The sequence below is a fragment of the Triticum aestivum genome, chromosome 7D (assembly GCF_018294505.1).
Source record: "Triticum aestivum cultivar Chinese Spring chromosome 7D, IWGSC CS RefSeq v2.1, whole genome shotgun sequence".
In the NCBI taxonomy this organism is placed as follows: Eukaryota; Viridiplantae; Streptophyta; class Magnoliopsida; order Poales; family Poaceae; genus Triticum; species Triticum aestivum.
Genome location: NC_057814.1, coordinates 160,693,927 through 160,715,112, shown reverse-complemented (window position 1 = coordinate 160,715,112; position 21,186 = coordinate 160,693,927). Strand labels below are relative to the sequence as shown.

At 47.3% G+C, this 21,186-nt stretch overlaps 1 protein-coding gene across 3 annotated transcripts; it reads right to left on the bottom strand.

Annotated features, from left to right (window-relative positions):
* Positions 1-17,300: 17,300 nt before the first annotated feature.
* Positions 17,301-20,522, bottom strand: LOC123165058 (uncharacterized). Of its 3 annotated transcripts, none has more exons than XR_006482748.1 (3): positions 20,504-20,522; positions 19,568-19,716; positions 17,301-17,739 (listed from the first exon to the last, which is right to left on the bottom strand). XR_006482748.1 is itself a non-coding variant. In XM_044582683.1 (3 exons), exons 1-3 carry the CDS (start codon positions 20,095-20,097, stop codon positions 17,616-17,618), a joined length of 567 nt encoding a protein of 188 aa, XP_044438618.1. In that variant the 5' UTR covers positions 20,098-20,466; the 3' UTR covers positions 17,301-17,615. The 3 variants fall into 3 exon arrangements, 2 of the variants coding, with proteins under 2 accessions (XP_044438618.1, XP_044438619.1); XM_044582683.1 differs by lacking the exon at positions 20,504-20,522 and adding an exon at positions 19,804-20,466; XM_044582684.1 differs by lacking the exon at positions 20,504-20,522 and having other exon boundaries at positions 19,568-20,466.
* Positions 20,523-21,186: the final 664 nt, after the last annotated feature.

The following is a 21,186-nucleotide window of genomic DNA, read 5'->3' as shown; positions in this document are numbered from 1 at the left end:
TTAATGGCACGAAATGAGCATATCTGGAGAACTTATCCACCACTACCAAGATCACATCATGCCCTCCAGATTTGGGAAGGCCTTCGATGAAATCCAGAGAGATCACCGCCCAGGGTCGCTTTGGAATGGGCAGGGGTTGCAACAGCCCCGCGGGAGCGATTCGTTCTGTCTTCGCACGCTGGTAAGTGACACACTCCTTGACGTACTGTTTAATCTGAGACTTCATGCCTTTCCAGAAGAAGAGGTTCTTGATTCTGTGATACATGGCATAGAAGCCTGAGTGCCCACCCACTGCACTGTCATGGAGAGCTTTGATCAGTGATTGCTGGATTGTGTTATCCGAGCCAATCCATATACGCCCCTTGTAGCGCATGACGCCATCCTTCAGGGAGTAATCTGGGTCACTTCCAGGGTCCAGCGTGATTTGCGCCATTTTGTTTTGAATTTCCTTATCCTGGCGATAACTGACGGCCACTGCTTCTAACCATGCCGGCTTGCAAACTGAGATCGCTGCAACCTCTGCTTCAGTGTCATGCTCACGCCGCGAGAGCGCATCCGCTGCCTTGTTAGTGATGCCTGCCTTGTACTGGATCTGGAACTGCAGTCCCACCAATTTCGTGAAGGCTCGTTGCTGGATTTGTGTGTTTAGCCTCTGGTCGGTCAGATTCAGCAAGCTCTTCTGGTCAGTGCGCACTACAAACTCTGCATGCTGTAAATACGGCCGCCAGTGATCAACAGCCAAAATCAGGGCAAGACACTCTTTTTCATACGCTGATAGGCCAAGGTTGCGTGGCGCCAATGCCTTACTCAAGTAGGCCAAGGGGTGGGAGTCTTGCATTAGAACAGCGCCAACACCCGTAGCACTTGCATCCGTTTCCACGACGAATTTCTTGTTGAAATCGGGTAAGGTGAGCACTGGGGCATGGATTAGCGCCTGCTTCAACTCTGCAAATGCTGCCTCCACTATCGGTGTCCAAATGAAGAGGGTGCCTTTCTTCAACATATCAGTCAAGGGCCGAGATATGATGCCGAAGTTTCTGACGAACTTACGGTAGTACCCTGCTAACCCCAAGAACCCTCGCAGCTTGCGAGCTGACTCTGGCCACGGCCAATCACGGACTGCTATGATCTTGCTCTCATCAGTGGCCACACCTTCCTTGATTATTGTGTGTCCCAAGTAGTCAATCTTGCGTTGTGCAAAGGAGCATTTGGACATTTTGACCTTCAGGCCATGCTGTGCCAAAATACTCAACACTTGTCGCAACAATTCCACATGTGCTTCTAGGGTTGCTGAGTGTGTGAGGATATCATCCATGAAAACGAGCACTCCATGTCTGAGCAAGGGGCTCAGCACCGTGTTCATCCCTCCTTGGAATGTTGCTGGTCCTCCGGTCACTCCATAGGGCAACACCTTGAACTGAAAGTGCCCTTGGTGTGTTGTAAATGCTGTTTTTGGTTCATCCTCTTCCCGCAACCTGATTTGATGGTAGCCCGCTCGCAGATCCATCTTTGAGAACCAGCACGACCCTGCAAGCTCATCCAACAGCTCGTCGATGACGGGCAATTGATACGTGCTGGCGATAGTCCACGCAGAGACGCCAGGTCATGTCCTTCTTCTTCACCAGCAACACTGGTGATGAGAACGGGCTTGTACTAGGCACTATCAATCCAACTTTAAGCATTTCCTTCACTTGCATCTCAATCTCTGTCTTTTGTTCAGGAGTATAGTGATATGGTCGAATATTGACCGGCTTGGCTCCAGGGATAATGGGAATTGCATGGTCCGAAGTGCGGTGTGGAGGAAGGTCAGTGGGCTTCTCAAACACCACACTGTACTCTTGCAGCACTGCCTGGACTTCCACTGGTATGTGCTCCACCACCACATCATTCCCAATTGCATGCAAACAGATAATGTGAGCTACCGCATGAGCCTCTTCTAGTGCATGCAACTGAGCAGAGGAGATTTGTTGGACTTGTTGTAATTGCGTTTGCACCCCTGTCAACTGAATCTGCCGCCCTTCATGAGTGAATGTCAGTTGCTTCGCGGACCAATCGACCCACATAGGTCCACATGATTCCAGCCAATCCATGCCCACTATCATATCATAGCAACCAAGTGCCAACACTCTGAGATCAGTGGCAAATTCATGTCCTTGCGTCTTCCATTTGCATGCTTGTACCACTCCAGAACATGATAAGGTTCCCCCGTCTGCTATTTTGACTACAACTGTGGCCATCTCTTGAACTGGTAGTTGAAGTCGTTCCACCACTGTATCGCTGAGAAAGCTATGAGAGCTGCCCGAGTCCACTAGGATCAACATCTCCTGTCCACTTATCTGCCCCAGCAACCGAACTGTACGAGGAGTGGTCTGGCCCGTGGTGGCTGTTGGGAATCGTAGCATAATTATAAAATTTTCCTACGCTCACCAAGATGCATCTATGGAGTATACTAGCAACGAAGGGAAAGGAGTGCATCTACATACCCTTGTAGATCGCGAGCGGAAGCGTTCCAATGAACGTGGATGACGGAGTCGTACTCGCCGTGATTCAAATCACCGATGACCGAGTGCCGAACGGACGACACCTCCGCGTTCAACACACGTACGGTGCAGCGACGTCTCCTCCTTCTTGATCCAGCAAGGGGGAAGGAGAGGTTGATGGAGATCCAGCAGCACGACGGCGTGGTGGTGGATGTAGCGGGATGCCGGCAGGGCTACGCCGAGCTTCTACGAGAGGGAGAGGTGTAGCAGGGGGGAGGGAGGCGCCCAAGGCCGTAGTATTACTGCCCTCCTTCCCCTCCCCCTTTATATAGGCCCCCTGGGAGGGGGGGCGCCGGCCAGAACCCATCTAGGGTGGGGGGCGGTGGCCAGGGGGGTAACTTACCCCCCAAGGCAAGTGGGAAGCCCCCCACCCTAGGGTTTCTAACCCTAGGCGCATGGGGGGAGGCCCATGGGGGGGCGCCCAGCCCACTAGGGGCTGGTTCCCTTCCCACTTCATCCCACGGGGCCCTCCGGGATAGGTGGCCCCACCCGGTGGACCCCCGGGACCCTTCCGGTGGTCCCGGTACAATACCGGTAACCCCCGAAACTTTCCCGGTGGCCGAAACTTGACTTCCTATATATAATTCTTCACCTCCGGACCATTCCGGAACTCCTCGTGACGTTCGGGATCTCATCCGGGACTCCGAACAACTTTCGGGTTTCTGCATACACATATCTCTACAACCCTAGCGTCACTGAACCTTAAGTGTGTAGACCCTACGGGTTCGGGAGACACGCAGACATGACCGAGACGCCTCTCCGGTCAATAACCAACAGCGGGATCTGGATACCCATGTTGGCTCCCACATGTTCCACGATGATCTCATCGGATGAACCACGATGTCGAGGATTCAGTCAATCCCGTATGCAATTCCCTTTGTCAATCGGTATGTTACTTGCCCGAGATTCGATCGTCGGTATCCCAATACCTTGTTCAATCTCGTTACCGGCAAGTCTCTTTACTCGTACCGCAATGCATGATCCCGTGACTAACGCCTTAGTCACATTGAGCTCATTATGATGATGCATTACCGAGTGGGCCCAGAGATACCTCTCCGTCATACAGAGTGACAAATCCCAGTCTCGATCCATGCCAACCCAACAGACACTTTCGGAGATACCCGTAGTGCACCTTTATGGTCACCCGGTTATGTTGTGACGTTTGGCACACCCAAAGCATTCCTACGGTATCCGGGAGTTGCACGATCTCATGGTCTAAGGAAAAGATACTTGACATTGGAAAAGCTCTAGCAAACGAAACTACACGATCTTTTATGCTATGCTTAGGATTGGGTCTTGTCCATCACATCATTCTCCTAATGATGTGATCCCGTTATCAATGACATCCAATGTCCATAGCCAGGAAACCATGACTATCTGTTGATCAACGAGGTAGTCAACTAGAGGCTTACTAGGGACACGTTGTGGTCTATGTATTCACACATGTATTACGATTTCCGGATAACACAATTATAGCATGAACAATAGACAATTACCATGAACAAAGAAATATAATAATAACCATTTATTATTGCCTCTAGGGCATATTTCCAACTGTCTCCCACTTGCACTAGAGTCAATAATCTAGTTACATTGTGATGAATCGAACACCCATTGCGTCCTGGTGTTGATCATGTTTTGCTCTAGGGAGAGGTTTAGTCAACGGATCTGCTACATTCAGGTCCGTATGTACTTTACAAATATCTATGTCTCAATTTTGAACACTTTCACGAATGGAGTTGAAGCGACGCTTGATATGCCTGGTCTTCCTGTGAAACCTGGGCTCCTTCGCAAGTGCAATAGCTCCAGTGTTGTCACAGAAGAGAGTCATCGGGCCCGATGCATTGGGAATCACCCCTAGGTCGGTAATGAACTCCTTCATCCAGACTGCTTCCTGTGCTGCCTCCGAGGCTGCCATGTACTCCGCTTCACATGTAGATCCCGCCACGACGCTTTGCTTGCAACTGCACCAGCTTACTGCTCCTCCATTCAAAATATACACGTATCCGGTTTGTGACTTCGAGTCATCCAGATCTGTGTCGAAGCTAGCGTCGACGTAACCCTTTACGACGAGCTCTTCGTCACCTCCATAAACGAGAAACATATCCTTAGTCCTTTTCAGGTACTTTAGGATATTCTTGACCGCTGTCCAGTGTTCCATGCCGGGATTACTTTGGTACCTTCCTACCAAACTTACGGCAAGGTTTACATCAGGTCAGGTACACAGCATGGCATACATAATAGACCCTATGGCCGAGGCATAGGGGATGACACTCATCTTTTCTCTATCTTCTGCCGTGGTCGGGCATTGAGCCGTGCTCAATTGCACACCTTGCAATACAGGCAAGAACCCCTTCTTGGACTGATCCATATTGAACTTCTTCAATATCTTGTCAAGGTATGTACTCTGTGAAAGACCAATGAGGCGTCTTGATCTATCTCTATAGATCTTGATGCCTAATATATAAGCAGCTTCTCCAAGGTCCTTCATTGAAAAACACTTATTAAAATAGGCCTTTATACTTTCCAAGAATTCTATATCATTTCCCATCAATAATATGTCATCCACATATAATATGAGAAATGCTACAGAGCTCCCACTCACTTTATTGTAAACACAGGCTTCTCCATAAGTCTGTGTAAACCCAAACGCTTTGATCATCTCATCAAAGCGAATGTTCCAACTCCGAGATGCTTGCACCAGCCCATAAATTGAGCGCTGGAGCTTGCATACTTTGTTAGCATTCTTAGGATCGACAAAACCTTCCGGCTGCATCATATAAAATTCTTCCTTAAGGAAGCCATTAAGGAATGCCGTTTTGACGTCCATCTGCCATATCTCATAATCATAGTATGCGGCAATTGCTAACATGATTCAGACGGACTTCAGCTTCGCTACGGGTGAGAAAGTCTCATCGTAGTCAACCCCTTGAACTTGTCGATAACCCTTAGCGACAAGTCGAGCCTTATAGATGGTCACATTACCATCCGCGTCTGTCTTCTTCTTAAAGATCCATTTGTTTTCTATGGCTCGCCGATCATCGGGCAAGTCAGTCAAAGTCCATACTTCGTTTTCATACATGGATTCTATCTCGGATTTCATGGCTTCTAGCCATTTGTCGGAATCCGGGCCCGCCATCGCTTCTTCATAGTTCGAAGGTTCACCGTTGTCTAACAACATGATTTCTAGGACAGGGTTGCCGTACCACTCTGGTGCGGAACGTGTCCTTGTGGACCTACGAAGTTCAGTAGTAACTTGATCCGAAGCTTCATGATCATCATCATTAACTTCCTCCCCAGTCGGTGTAGGCACCACAGGAACATTTTCCCGCGCTGCGCTACTTTCCGGTTCGGAAGGGGTGACTATCACCTCATCAAGTTCCACTTTCCTCCCACTTAATTCTTTCGAGAGAAACTCCTTCTCTAGAAAGGACCCGTTCTTGGCAACGAAGATCTTGCCTTCGGATCTGAGGTAGAAGGTATACCCAATAGTTTCCTTAGGGTATCCTATGAAGACGCATTTCTCCGACTTGGGTTCGAGCTTTTCAGGTTGAAGTTTCTTGACATAAGCATCGCATCCCCAAACTTTTAGAAACGACAGCTTAGGTTTCTTCCCAAACCATAATTCATACGGTGTCGTCTCAACGGATTTCGACGGAACCCTATTTAAAGTGAATGCGGCAGTCTCTAAAGCATAGCCCCAAAATGAGAGCGGTAAATCGGTAAGAGACATCATAGATCGCACCATATCCAATAGAGTGCGATTACGACGTTCGGACACACCGTTTCTCTGAGGTGTTCCAGGCGGCGTGAGTTGTGAAACTATTCCACATTTCCTTAAGTGTGTACCAAACTCGTGACTTAAATATTCTCCACCACGATCTGATCGTAAGAATTTTATTTTTCTGTCACGTTGATTCTCAACCTCACTCTGAAATTCCTTGAACTTTTCAAAGGTTTCAGACTTGTGTTTCATTAAGTAGACATACCCATATCTACTTAAGTCAATAGTGAGAGTGAGAACATAACGATATCCTCCGCGAGCCTCAACACTCATTGGACCGCACACATCAGTATGTATGATTTCCAATAAGTTGGTTGCTCGCTCCATTGTTCCGAAGAACGAAGTCTTGGTCATCTTACCCATGAGGCATGGTTCGCACGTGTCAAATGATTCGTAATCAAGAGACTCCAAAAGTCCATCTACATGGAGCTTCTTCATGCGCTTGACACCAATGTGACCAAGGCGGCAGTGCCACAAGTATGTGGGACTATCGTTATCAACTTTACATCTTTTGGTATTCACACTATGAATATGTGTAACATCACGTTCGAGATTCATCAAGAATAAACCATTAACCAGCGGGGCATGACCATAAAACATATCTCTCATATAAATAGAACAACCATTATTCTCGGATTTAAATGAGTAGCCATCTCGAATTAAACAAGATCCAGATACAATGTTCATGCTCAAAGCTGGCACTAAATAACAATTATTGAGGTTTAAAACTAATCCCGTAGGTAGATGCAGAGGTAGCGTGCCGACGGCGATCACATCGACCTTGGAACCATTCCCGACGCGCATCGTCACCTCGTCCTTTGCCAGTCTCCGTTTATTCCGTAGTTCCTGTTTTGAGTTACAAATATGAGCAACCGCACCGGTATCAAATACCCAGGAGCTACTACGAGTACTGGTAAGGTACACATCAATTACATGTATATCACATATACCTTTGGTGTTGCCGGCCTTCTTGTCCGCTAAGTATTTGGGGCAGTTCCGCTTCCAGTGACCACTTCCCTTGCAATAAAAGCACTCAGTCTCGGGCTTGGGTCCATTCTTCGACTTCTTCCCAGCAACTGGCTTACCGGGCGCGGCAACTCCCTTGCCGTCCTTCTTGAAGTTCTTCTTACCCTTGCCCTTCTTGAACTTAGTGGTTTTATTCACCATCAACACTTGATGTTCTTTTCTGATCTCCACCTCCGCTGATTTCAGCATTGAATATACCTCAGGAATGGTCTTCTCCATCCCCTGCATATTGAAGTTCATCACAAAGCTCTTGTAGCTTGGTGGAAGCGACTGGAGGATTCTGTCAATGACCGCGTCATCCGGGAGATTGACTCCCAGCTGAGACAAGCGGTTATGTAACCCAGACATTCTGAGTATGTGCTCACTAACAGAACTATTCTCGTCCATTTTACAGCTGAAGAACTTGTCGGAGACTTCATATCTCTCGACCCGGGCATGAGCTTGGAAAACCATTTTCAGCTCCTCGAACATCTCATATGCTCCATGTTTCTCAAAACACTTTTGGAGACCCGGTTCTAAACTGTAAAGCATGTCGCACTGAACGAGGGAGTAATCATCAGCATGCTGCTGCCAAGCGTTCATAACGTCTTGGTTCTCTGGGATTGGTGCTTCACCTAGCGGTGCTTCTAAGACATAATCTTTATTGGCTGCTATGAGGATGATCCTCAGGTTCCGGACCCAGTCCGTATAGTTGCTGCCATCATCTTTCAGCTTGGTTTTCTCTAGAAACGCGTTGAAATTGAGGACAACGTGGGCCATTTGATCTACAAGACATAGTGTAAAGATTTTAGACTAAGTTCATGATAATTAAGTTCATTTAATCAAATTACTCAATGAACTCCCACTCAGATAGACATCCCTCTAGTCATCTAAGTGAAACATGATCCGAGTTAACTAGGCCGTGTCCGATCATCACGTGAGACGGACTAGTCAAGATCGGTGAACATCTCCATGTTGATCGTATCTTCTATACGACTCATGCTCGACCTTTCGGTCCTCCGTGTTCCGAGGCCATGTCTGTACATGCTAGGCTCGTCAAGTCAACCTAAGTGTATTGCGTGTGTTCCGAGGCCATGTCTGTACATGCTAGGCTCGTCAACACCCGTTGTATTCGAACGTTAGAATCTATCACACCCGATCATCACGTGGTGCTTCGAAACAACGAACCTTCGCAACGGTGCACAGTTAGGGGGAACACTTTCTTGAAATTATCATAAGGGATCATCTTACTTACTACCGTCGTTCTAAGCAAATAAGATGCAAAAACATGATAAACATCACATGCAATCAAATAGTGACATGATATGCCAATATCATTATGCTCCTTTGATCTCCATCTTCGGGGCACCATGATCATCTTCGTCACCGGCATGACACCATGATCTCCATCATTGTGTCTTCATGAAGTCGTCACGCCAACGATTACTTCTACTTCTATGGCTAACGCGTTTAGCAACAAATTAAAGTAATTTACATGGCGTTATTCAATGACACGCAGGTCATGCAAAATAATAAAGACAACTCCTATGGCTCCTGCCGGTTGTCATACTCATCGACATGCAAGTCGTGATTCCTATTACAAGAATATGATCAATCTCATACATCACATATATCATTCATCACATCTTCTGGCCATATCACATCACATAACACATGCTGCAAAAACAAGTTAGACGTCCTCTAATTGTTGTTGCAAGTTTTTACGTGGTTTGTAGGTTTCTAGCAAGAACGTTTCTTACCTACGTATGACCACAACGTGATTTGCCAATTTCTATTTACCCTTCATAAGGACCCTTTTCATCGAATCCGTTCCGACTAAAGTAGGAGAGACAGACACCCGCTAGCCACCTTATGCAACTAGTGCATGTCAGTCGGTGGAACCTGTCTCACGTAAGCGTACGTGTAAGGTCGGTCCGGGCCGCTTCATCCTACAATGCCGCCGAAACAAGAAACGACTAGTAGCGGCAAGAAGAATTGGCAACATCAACGCCCACAACTTCTTTGTGTTCTACTCGTGCATAGTAACTACGCATAGGCCTGGCTCATGATGCCACTGTTGGGAATCGTAGCATAATTTTAAAATTTTCCTACGCTCACCAAGATGCATCTATGGAGTATACTAGCAACGAAGGGAAAGGAGTGCATCTACATACCCTTGTAGATCGCGAGCGGAAGCGTTCCAATGAACGTGGATGACGGAGTCGTACTCGCCGTGATTCAAATCACCGATGACCGAGTGCCGAACGGACGACACCTCCGCGTTAAACACACGTACGGTGCAGCGACGTCTCCTCCTTCTTGATCCAGCAAGGGGGAAGGAGAGGTTGATGGAGATCCAGCAGCACGACGGCGTGGTGGTGGATGTAGCGGGATGCCGGCAGGGCTACGCCGAGCTTCTACGAGAGGGAGAGGTGTAGCAGGGGGGAGGGAGGCGCCCAAGGCCGTAGTATTGCTGCCCTCCCTCCCCCTCCCCCTTTATATAGGCCCCCTGGGAGGGGGGCACTGGCCAGACTCCATCTAGGGTGGGGGGCGGCGGCCAGGGGGTAACTTACCCCCAAGGCAAGTGGGAAGCCCCCTACCCTAGGGTTTCTAACCCTAGGCGCATGGGGGGAGGACCATGGGGGGGCGCCCAGCCCACTAGGGGCTGGTTCCCTTCCCACTTCATCCCACGGGGCCCTCTGGGATAGGTGGCCCCACCCGGTGGACCCCCGGGACCCTTCCGGTGGTCCCGGTACAATACCGGTAACCCCCGAAACTTTCCCGGTGGCCGAAACTTGACTTCCTATATATAATTCTTCACCTCCGGACCATTCCGGAACTCCTCGTGACGTCCGGGATCTCATCCGGGACTCCGAACAACTTTCGGGTTTCCGCATACACATATCTCTACAACCCTAGCGTCACCGAACCTTAAGTGTGTAGACCCTACGGGTTCGGGAGACACGCAGACATGACCGAGACGCCTCTCCGGTCAATAACCAACAGCGGGATCTGGATACCCATGTTGGCTCCCACATGTTCCACGATGATCTCATCGGATGAACCACGATGTCGAGGATTCAGTCAATCCCGTATGCAATTCCCTTTGTCAATCGGTATGTTACTTGCCCGAGATTCGATCGTCGGTATCCCAATACCTTGTTCAATCTCGTTACCGGCAGGTCTCTTTACTCGTACCGCAATGCATGATCCCGTGACTAACGCCTTAGTCACATTGAGCTCATTATGATGATGCATTACCGAGTGGGCCCAGAGATACCTCTCCGTCATACGGAGTGACAAATCCCAGTCTCGATCCATGCCAACCCAACAGACACTTTCGGAGATACCCGTAGTGCACCTTTATGGTCACCCAGTTACGTTGTGACGTTTGGCACACCCAAAGCACTCCTACGGTATCCGGGAGTTGCATGATCTCATGGTCTAAGGAAAAGATACTTGACATTGGAAAAGCTCTAGCAAACGAAACTACACGATCTTTTATGCTATGCTTAGGATTGGGTCTTGTCCATCACATCATTCTCCTAATGATGTGATCCCGTTATCAATGACATCCAATGTCCATAGCCAGGAAACCATGACTATCTGTTGATCAACGAGGTAGTCAACTAGAGGCTTACTAGGGACACGTTGTGGTCTATGTATTCACACATGTATTACGATTTCCGGATAACACAATTATAGCATGAACAATAGACAATTACCATGAACAAAGAAATATAATAATAACCATTTATTATTGCCTCTAGGGCATATTTCCAACTGTGGCTCCCTTGGATACGCACATTAGAACATCCTCATCGGAATCGGGATCTGGCCCTGCTGGTGCACCTTGATCAGCTTGCAGCAGCTCCAGCAGCTCTTCCACCACATGTAATTGAACTGTAGGGCCACATTGATGTCCTTGGCCCCATCGCTCACCACACTTGAAACAGAGCCCCCGGGCCCGCCTGTAGTTACGGAGAGATGCAACTCGATCATCGCCTCTGGCCTGGTCACGGCGATCCGGAGGGTTTGCTGCATCGATCGCCCATCGATCTTCAGCCGCAGGCGGTGGCCCTGGCAACATCTGCCAGGCGGGTGGAGCGCCAATTGCCAGTGAAGGCCGTTGGCCTGGTGGCCGCTGGTTAGCTGCATCTTGCTGCCTGTACTCCTTGCGCGGCAATGCCTCCATCAGCTCCTCCTGCAACGTAGCCAAGGAAAAGGCAGAGTCCAAGTCCTTTGGTTGATGAAGCATAACAACATTGCGAATCTCTCCCTTGAGACCGTCTAGAAACTGGGTAGTAAAGTACACTGGATCGAACGATGGGTTGTGAGCTAAGATGTGATGCATCAATTCTTCAAATCGTGTCATGTAATCAGCCACTGTTCCTGACTGATGGAGTGTGTTAAACTGACGAAGATGAGACTGGTACTGCTCCCTACCAAATTTATAACACAAAGCCTCACAAAGAGACGCCCAAGTGAATGAAGCACTCTGTGCCTCATGGAGTTGCAGCCATCTGGCCGCTGTGCTCGTGAAATTCAGCGTGGCTACACGAAGCCAGAGATCCGGAGCCACTCCGTACACATCGAAGTACTTCTCACACTTGGTCTTCCAGAACTGCGGATTTTCCCCATCGAAGGATGGAAAATCCATCTTGGGCAAGGCCCAGTGAGCGTGATGCGCAAATGGAACAAACTGGGTGTCCTGAGTGACCCTTTTTCCGCTTCTAGACCACTATCACCGCGAGGAGAAGCAGGTATGATAGATTGAGAGGAGAACGCACCCTTGCCCGGAGGTGGCGCGAGGGTAGTGACTACCCCGTGTGCTCTACCCCCGGATTTGTTGATCTCGCCGTGGCCAGACGGCCCGTGGTGCTCGAGGTCGCCCGTAGACTCGGTCGGTGCGCCGTGCACCACTTGCTCCGCCGGTGGATGCTGCGGATCCGCCAGCGCAGGGTGGAGAGCGATCCGCCCCACTTGGGATCGGAGCTCATCAAGTTGTTGTTGCAGGTTGGTGACCGCCGGGCGCCATAGCTCGAGCGACGTTTGGATCGCTTCCAGCCGGGCCTCGTTGGCGACGCGGCTCTCGCTGACTGCCTTGGCCAACGCCGCCAGTTGCTCCTCCATCGCCGCGGCGTGCGTGGCTTGCTTGGTGGCGTAGCGCGGCTTGTGGTACGGGTTCTCTAGATCGCTGACCTCTGATACCACTTGTAACAGGCCCGATCTACCAGTTCGATCTAGATCTGAGGAGGGAGGAGGAGGAGTAGGTGAGATCGGTAGGAGGAGAAGGGGAAAGTGGATACCAGGAGAAGAGCAGCTTCTCTCTGTCAATTTAGCCGGATACAATTCGATGCTCACGACTGGTGCCAACCCACCTACTTAACATGGAGCTCGCAGGCTCACTCCGGCCCAACAAGGCCACACACCCGAGACACACGCGGCCCGCTAAGGGCTGATTCCTTCGTCGAGCCAGCTGGCGCCTTGACCTGTTCCTCTTCCTGCTTGTCAGCCGGTGGGGATGCCTTGTCAGTCGTGACATACATACGAAGCAAAATGAATGAATCTACACCCTAAAATATGTCTATATACATTCGTATGTAGTTTCTAGTGGAATCTCTAAAAAGACTTACATTTAGGAACGGAGGGAGTATATCGATTTGGGGAAGCAGCCAGCCTCGATCAACTCATCATGTTAGATTAGTTTGTCTATATCCTGGTTGCAAAAGTTTGATCGGTCCTTCCACAAACGTTCATCCTTCAAATAGTCCCACCTTGCTTTATTACACCGAATTACACCAGTTTTTTTTGCGATGGTAATAGAGTTTTATTCCACAATCATAGGGTTACAATCGAGAGGCAAAAGTTCCTCCACACACGGTGGTCCTCGACCCAGCCATACAGCAGTAGTACGTTCCGTACGACTGTACGTAGCCAGACGAGTTGCTTGGGAAATCAACAAGCCACAATAGAAATCAAGAAAGCAGAGGAAAAACAAAAGGATTGACTGCAACGGGGGTTAGAGGAGCAAGATGGAGAGGGAAGCGTGGGAAAGGGTCGGCCCATGGCCACGTTGCAGCAGGGCCAAGGGGGAAGGAGGCATCGGAGGCGCGGCCTTTGCAGCTCTTCGGCCAGCGAGGGAGTGGGGATCGAGCGTGGACAGTGACCGGGCAACACTTCTCAAATCACGTTGTCCACATCCGTGTCTTTCATATCCGAATCCCTATATCCATACTAGCATGCAATGTCGATCAAACTACGTAGATAAGCTCCGGACATAGAAAACATCACCAAAATTACCATACTACGTTGTTTAATCGCATCTCTAATCTAATCGTAAACAGGAGTACATCCTACGTAGTCTCCATTCCTAATCTTTCCCAATTGAATCCCACGATCCATGCATAAAAAAAGAACCAAGAAAATATCAGCCCGTGGAAACCTAGGGCAGGCACACGCGCGTTCACTTGCCCTATCTCCCAGCGCACGAGGGGGTTCCTGCGGCTGGCCACCACGCGACAACCGCCGTGCCTCGCTCGCCCAATCTCCTGGTGCCGCCGTGCCTCGTATCCTCGGTCGACACCGCCGCCCTTCTCACAGATCCTCTGGCGAACCTGCTTCCCACGCTGTCCCTGTCATCGGATTCCCTCGCCGCTTCTCCTCACCACTCTTGTTCCCGTCGCCATCTGCAGTTGTCCAGTACCATGCCGTTGTCCGGTTCAAGACCTTCGTGTAATTGAAACAGGCAGGTCCAGCAGCGCTTCTACGGGCGTCCTGTTTCTCCTCTGCCAACCGTCCAAGGTATCAGCAACCAGCGCGGCAGTCTCATCGATGGACTGGAAACACTCTATCCACGCCCTCTTCGGCGGTGGCGCAGCAAAGTCAGCTCGCCAGGAGGCTATCACAGCGGAGCTTGGGAGATGGCATCATAGATTAAACATACATTAGTGTTTTATTTTTGGTCTTACTGCTTTTTCTTGTTGATGGAAACTTCAGGACGATTCGATGGACTGGTGGAGTCCTTGGCTATTTATCCGGCTGCAAACATGACAAGGCAAGCACGTAGAAATGGTTTCCAAATATGCTGTCATGCTTTTTCATAAGGACATATTAAGATATAGTTGTGGGTTGTGTACTGAAGACTTCTAACTTGTTTAAATCTATAGATGCAGGTGCTGCCGGTTGATGGTGGCCTAACCATTTGAGTGTAAGTGAAACTGAACCAGAGCAAGGTGCCGAAACACAAATTTTCAAATGAGAGACAACATTGTGGCACAGCCGAGCAAAACAGGCTCCATGCCTTTTTGTCAGGCTTGTAACATAGGGAGGTTGGAGAAAGTTGCAATACGAATTGGCCATAACATGTTATTATAAATTACAGTTTTCATCACATTCTTATAAGGTGAAAACTGAATACTGAGCAGCAAGGAAGCTGTGAGTACTTTTTGTTTAACTGAAAGCCCTTTTTTCTTTTAACAATGACACACTAGAGGTAAAAGCCCTTTTTTTCTACTGAACCGGGGACACACGCAGACCCTTCTGTTATGATGCTCAGTTACAACGACCAACCCCACACTCTAGCCATACTAGTGCATGCACATAGCCAAGCGTCGCTACAGAAAAATGGTCACATACTCTGTACACTCACTACTTGAACTGATGGCTGCAACATATGCACCATCATCCCACTTTGCAGAACGCAATTAGGAGTATCTTAATTCATGGCTTGCTGATTTCTCATACTTGCTGGTCCCTTTCTCTAACACTCTTGTATGCAACAACCACTTCTTTCTAAAGTCAAAACTGCATATTCACGGTTGTTCTACCAATAAAAATATTCAAACAAAATTGATCACCCAGGTCGTGGGAAAGGAGGTATATCAATTATGTTTTCATATCTGTCCCAATTAGCTCAAAGGTTCTACTATAAATCTGATGTACTGAAGTTTATTGGATTCTAGCTATATGATCTGATGTGTATGGATTTCCTTTTTCTCTTCTTGTGTAATGTAATTCCAAACTCCGTATTAATAATTAGGTTAACCACTGCCATTAATTCTCTAATGAACATGCCATGTGCATAGGAAGGGTGCACTTTTTTCTTTATCAGAGTTAAATCTGTCCAATGTGTATGCAGGAACTAAAGACATGTACCTTAACCCAGAGCATCAATCCTCTTATTATTTATTGTTCGTCAAATGCTATATTCAGGTACCCTATTAATTCTATTGTTACTTGTGGGATTATGGCTCTTTACTCGTCATGGTAAGCTTCTCCGGCTGCTCCATTTTATATATTTTTTCACAGTATTTGTGATCTATCCTTCACTTATTGAGCTAGCGCAAAATGAATTCTAGAAAGAACTCTTCGATGGAATCAGTTTGCCCGGACAAGATGGAGATGATAGGAAGCCTCTCCATCTTCTTCATGACGCACTTACATCTTACTATGCACAACCATCGATGGGGCCACGACATCTCTATCTCTTCCTCCCTTCCCTGTTTTGCTAGGTCGCATGCATTCAACAGTTGAGGTAACATCTTGTGAAAGATATCTTAATATTTTAATCAACTCCCACCAGCTATTCTCCTTGTTTCTGCATTTGTCTTGAGGTAACATGGATAGTGTACATTGTTGTCATGATATCTAAGCTTCATGAGACGATCTCACTGTTGTGATGGATGTCATATGTTTTATGTTAATCCGTGAAATGTTTACAACAGGTCTATAGATTGGAGTGTGTAATACTTAAGTGCTATGTTTAGGCATGCCTACATTGTTGGGCTATGAACGTCATATTTTGTTTTATTCATTTTTTGTATGTACTACTCCCATGATTATTTAGGAAATGCTAACTATTGGGATTGCTTTCATGCCTACATCATTTGGCTAGGAGTTTTTTTCACTTTAGGAACTTAACATAGATTATATAGTAGACTAGATTGATTATGAATATAAATTTTGATGATAGAATTGTATTTTGATTTAGTGAAAATGAATGGGGGTCAAACGTGCTTTGCATGTACACGGTTACTTGCAAAACTACTACATACCTGGCCTGGGACATACTACAATATATTATCATGCAAATTAGCAATATTGATTTCCATGTCCATTATCATTCAAATCAGAAAAGTTTTTGTCACTAATATCTTAACAAATTTCCATTGTTCAGGTTTTGACTTCATTTGTTGAGCTATTTTAATTTCCGTATGGGAGAAATGAAACACTAAATGACAGACATGTTGAAACTTGACCAGTACCTTGTGGAATCATGGCGGTGATTTAGATTCTTTACTAATTTATGGTAGGCTTCCATTTTGGAGGCTCTGATTTGATTTAGTGTGTTTTTTTGTTACCAAATACACCCTCTAGCATTTTTGCAGTTCCATCTTGCATTTAGGAACAAAGGTAGTAGAAAATACTTAATGTTGGTATTGTAGAGTTTTACTTACTAGATATAAATAGCCAAGTAATTATTAATTTTGTTTGTAGTGTGTGCCAGTGCCCTCATACATTTCGGACGCTGCTTCGGTGCGACACAAAGGCACCTGCAGTTATGGCACCGAATCTCAGTCCATACATTTCAGATGAAACCCTGAAGAGAAGTAGAACGAAGGCTATGCAGATGGCAGTGGTGGCACAAAGAAGATAATAAGGGAGGGTGCGAGGGAGCAATATGGACCGTGGAAGCGAAGCAACATCGTACACTATGCCTATAGCGCGACATTGCACTGCAGTGCAGCCCTTAGTTAGATCCTAGAGAAAGAGTATGACTTTGGGTTACTGTAATAGACATGTTTGTGTCTGAGGCCAGCCTTCAACACTACTAATATATATGTATGCTTAATTGTTGGAGGAAGCTAGCTTCTCATTCACTTCTTAAATCACTCACTACCCCCCTAAAGTGTTAATGTTTGCTTCAGAGAGCATGAGAAAATCATCAGGTGAGGCTGCAGCGGCGGAGCTATGTTCAAAGCTGCAGGGGGCCATGGCCCCACCAACTTTGATAAAATATGTGAAAATATATTTATTTGTTTAAGGGAAAGATTCAGAAAAATAGTCTTTTGCCATCGCTGCCCCTATTTTCAAATCCCCATCGTCGTCTTCCTCCGCCCAGGATTTCAAATCCTCCGCTGCTCCGTGGCTTCTCTCGTCAGCCTCCGCCCTGCTCCTCGCTGCCGTCTGCCTCCGCCCTGCCCCAGCTTCTCCTCCGCACAGGCGCTCCCAGCCCCTGCTTCTCCTCCGCCGACGCTGCTCCCAGGCGTTGCTGCTTCTCCTCATCATCCAGGCGATGGTGATCCAGGCAACTTCTGATCCAGCACCCCTGCGGATCCATCACCAACCCTTCTCCTTCTCTGCCCCAAGTGCAGCAGTTTGATCCGCAGCCATCTCCGTGGCCTTCTCCTGCAATTCAAAAAATTAAGCAATTTGAAAGAGCAGCAGGGCAGCAGCAATTTAGGAGCTGAGCAAAGCTGTAGGGGCTCTAAGTTTTGACTTGAACATCAGCAGCGGCAGCAATTTGAAACAGCAGGAGGGAAGCAGCAGCAGTTTTGACATGAACAGCAGCAGTACTAAGAAGCAACATCAGTCATTTTAATTAATGGAAGATGCTTGAGAAGAGAAGAGAAAGAAGAAACAAATAAGAGAAAAGAAAATTTTAATTAATTGAAAAAGGTTTCTGGAGTAGTGTCGTCTGCAAGTGCAAGCAAGTACTCTACTGCAAGCAAACAAGCAATATGCCAGTAAAGGAACATTTTCATTTGGTTTTAGTAAAGGAAATTTTCATTTACTGAAAAAATTGTTGAGATGCTTGTTGGAGAGAAGAGAAGAGAAAGAGGAGAGGAGAGGAGTAGTTTAGTTTTAATTTTGTGTGGAGTAGTTTTAATTAAAGGAAAGGTTTTAGTTTAATTTTAATTAAAGGAAATTGTGAAGAAGAGAAGAAGAGACAAGTGAGAAGAAAAGAGAAGTGAGAAGAAGAAGAGAGAATACAGAAGAGGAGAGAAGTGAGAAGAAGAGAGAAGAGCTACTCCTACTCCTACTCCTACTCCTACTAATTTTAATTTTGCTCCACTAAACTAGTCCACTGCAAGCACACAATCAGAGAGGAAATTGAATCAATTTTTAATTACTGCACGCACAAGCACAAGTTAATTTTACTAATTCAAGCTACAGAAAACATGCTACAGAAATTTTGTCTTCCTACAAACAGCAGAAAACAACAAGTCTCTCTAGTTGAACATTTTGTAGTGATTCAGCAAGTGTTGCTGCAATTTGAACGTTTTGTCTTCCTGCAAAAAAAAAAAGAAAACAATAGATGGAGTACCTAATCTGATTCAGCACTGCAATTTCAACAGTAAGAAAAATTAACAGTAGGTTCAAATTCATACAACATGTTTCCTTTTCAAATGATTCAAATTACTGTTTATGAAGAGAGGAGAAGAAGCTTCTGTTAATGAAAAAGGTTTCAGTTAAATTGACAGAAAAAGGTTTCAGTTAGAGAGAGAGAGAGAGAGAGAGAGAGAGCAAGAAGAGAGGGCAAGGAGAGAGAGAGAGAGAAGAGAGCACTTCATTTAAAGTACCCCTAATGCTTGTACTGCAGTAAAACTACTCCTAATGCTACAGCAATTAACAACAACTGAAATTACTGTAATGTCCAACAATTACAGTACACTGAATATAACTGAAACTTAACAGTGGTCAAAAAATATGCTTCAAAATTTGACAAAACTTCTGATAATTTTGACAAATTTTGACTCCAGATTTACAGCTTCATTTCAGACAAAACATCAGTGAATCGCTGAATATTTTTAGATACAAAAGCTGCACATTCATAAGTACAGAAGCTACACACACTAAATTTTCTCTTCACAAATTTTATGAAGAAGCACATGCATAACTAAGACAATTTTTTTGAAGTTTAACAAAACTACAGAGGCTGCACCATGACTAAGCTACAGAAGTTCCCTCGCCAAAGCAATGAACATTCATGACTAGCAAGGGAACTGCAAGATTAACAAGCTACTCTGAAGCTGAAGCTACAGAAGTTCAACAAGCTACAGAAGTTGGAGTAACAGAAGCTACAGAAGCTTCATGAGAAGATTCATAGTGATGAATTCATGAGAAGCTTCTTTATTAATCTACAGAAGCTAAAGAAGATTCATAAGCTACTGAAGCTACATAAGCTTCATGAGTAACAGAAGCTACCGAAACTTCATGAGAAGTTGGAGAATACCATGAGGACGACGAGGTAGGCATTGCAGCAGCAGGCTTCTCCCTCCATGGCCCTCCTCTCCTCTTGAATCGACATGAGCATGAGCTTTTCTCTCCATGGCCTGGCCTCATTCCTTCACCACGCAAGAAGATGAGATGGGAGGACAGTGCCTGCACACGACCGCACAAACCGTTGAGATGTGATGTGGAGAGAAAGAACAACAGAGGTACAAGGGGCGGAGGGGTCTGATCTGCTACGCCTCCTGCGGGCTCGCCATGGCCTTGGGTGGAAGAGTCTGGACGCGGCGCCGTCGAGGAGGGAGGGAGGCTGGACGCGGCGGTCCTCCACGGCGACCGGAGAGGCGAAGAGACGGGGCTCAAGCCGGCGGTGCTTGGTTGTGGAGAAGAAAGAGGCTCCAGCCGGCGGTCGTGTGCTCCAGATCCGCCCCTTGGGCCGCGCTCCAGGTCCGCCGCTCCACATCCAACGCCTCCATCGCTCACATACAGCACCGGCGCACATAGATCCAGCGCCCGCGCACGCTTCCGTCGCATAGAAGCTCATCACCAGCACAAAAAAATCGATCTTTTCACCGTCGGACTCACCGGCGCATACGGTGGTGGGGAGAAAGGGGGTGGTGGTAGAGGCCGGCGACGTCGAGAGGGAGAGGCAGAGGAGAGGCCGGCATCGAGGGGGGGTGGCAGAGGGGAGGCTGGCGATGGGCTGGGGACGCGGGCCGCCGGCGGTGCGGAGAGCTGGAGAGTGATGGGGAGAGCTAGTAGCTAGCGGTGCGAGTGAGAGAGCTCAGAGCAGTGCGGACGAACTGCAGTGAGCGAGCGATGCGGGAGGGCAAAATGGGGAAGTGGAAGAATTTCGTAACGTGAGGAAAATTACACTACAATCGCTTAAACGACCTACATTTTGAAACAGAGGGAGTAGATATGACTATCATTTGTTCACCTCATGTGGGAGGAGTCTTCATGGCCCAACCTGCTGCAAGAGCAGAGAGGAAACCGCGGACGAGAGGAAATGTTGTCGAAGAGAGAGGTCGAGGTCGGTGAGATTAAAAAGTGGACATCATCCGATTTTAGTGGATAAAGATCCGGTACGAAATTTCCAGCCACGACGGGAAATCGAATAGGAAGGAGAGGGGTTCTGACAGAAAAAGGGAAGGAATGCGACGTGGGGTGGTTTTTGTAGGACCGAGTAAGATAAATGATGGATAATCCGGAAAACTACATTTCTCCCTCACATATTTGCTCAATTTGGTTGAGCCCGGACTGTCCATACAATTGGATTTCGGAGAGGGTGTTGGGCGCTCGTTTGGACGCCTAGAAACTTCGACCTTAAAGATGACCTTTATCATTTATTTGATTTATTTATTTGCGTTACAGCCCGTATCAACGCACGGGCGTTCTACTAGTTATACTAGGATTTAAGAGACCCGATTAAATTAATCATGACGTGGGGACATGCATCATGCTATAATTGGCTTCTACGTAATTAACTCGGATTATATGGCTCCTAATTAAACGGGGTGGGCTCTTCATGCTGGTTGTGCCTAAAAAGGAGTTCTGCATGCTGGTGTTGGCTCGTGGCATTGGCTCCTATTAAACCTCGACACACACCTGCATGGCATGTGG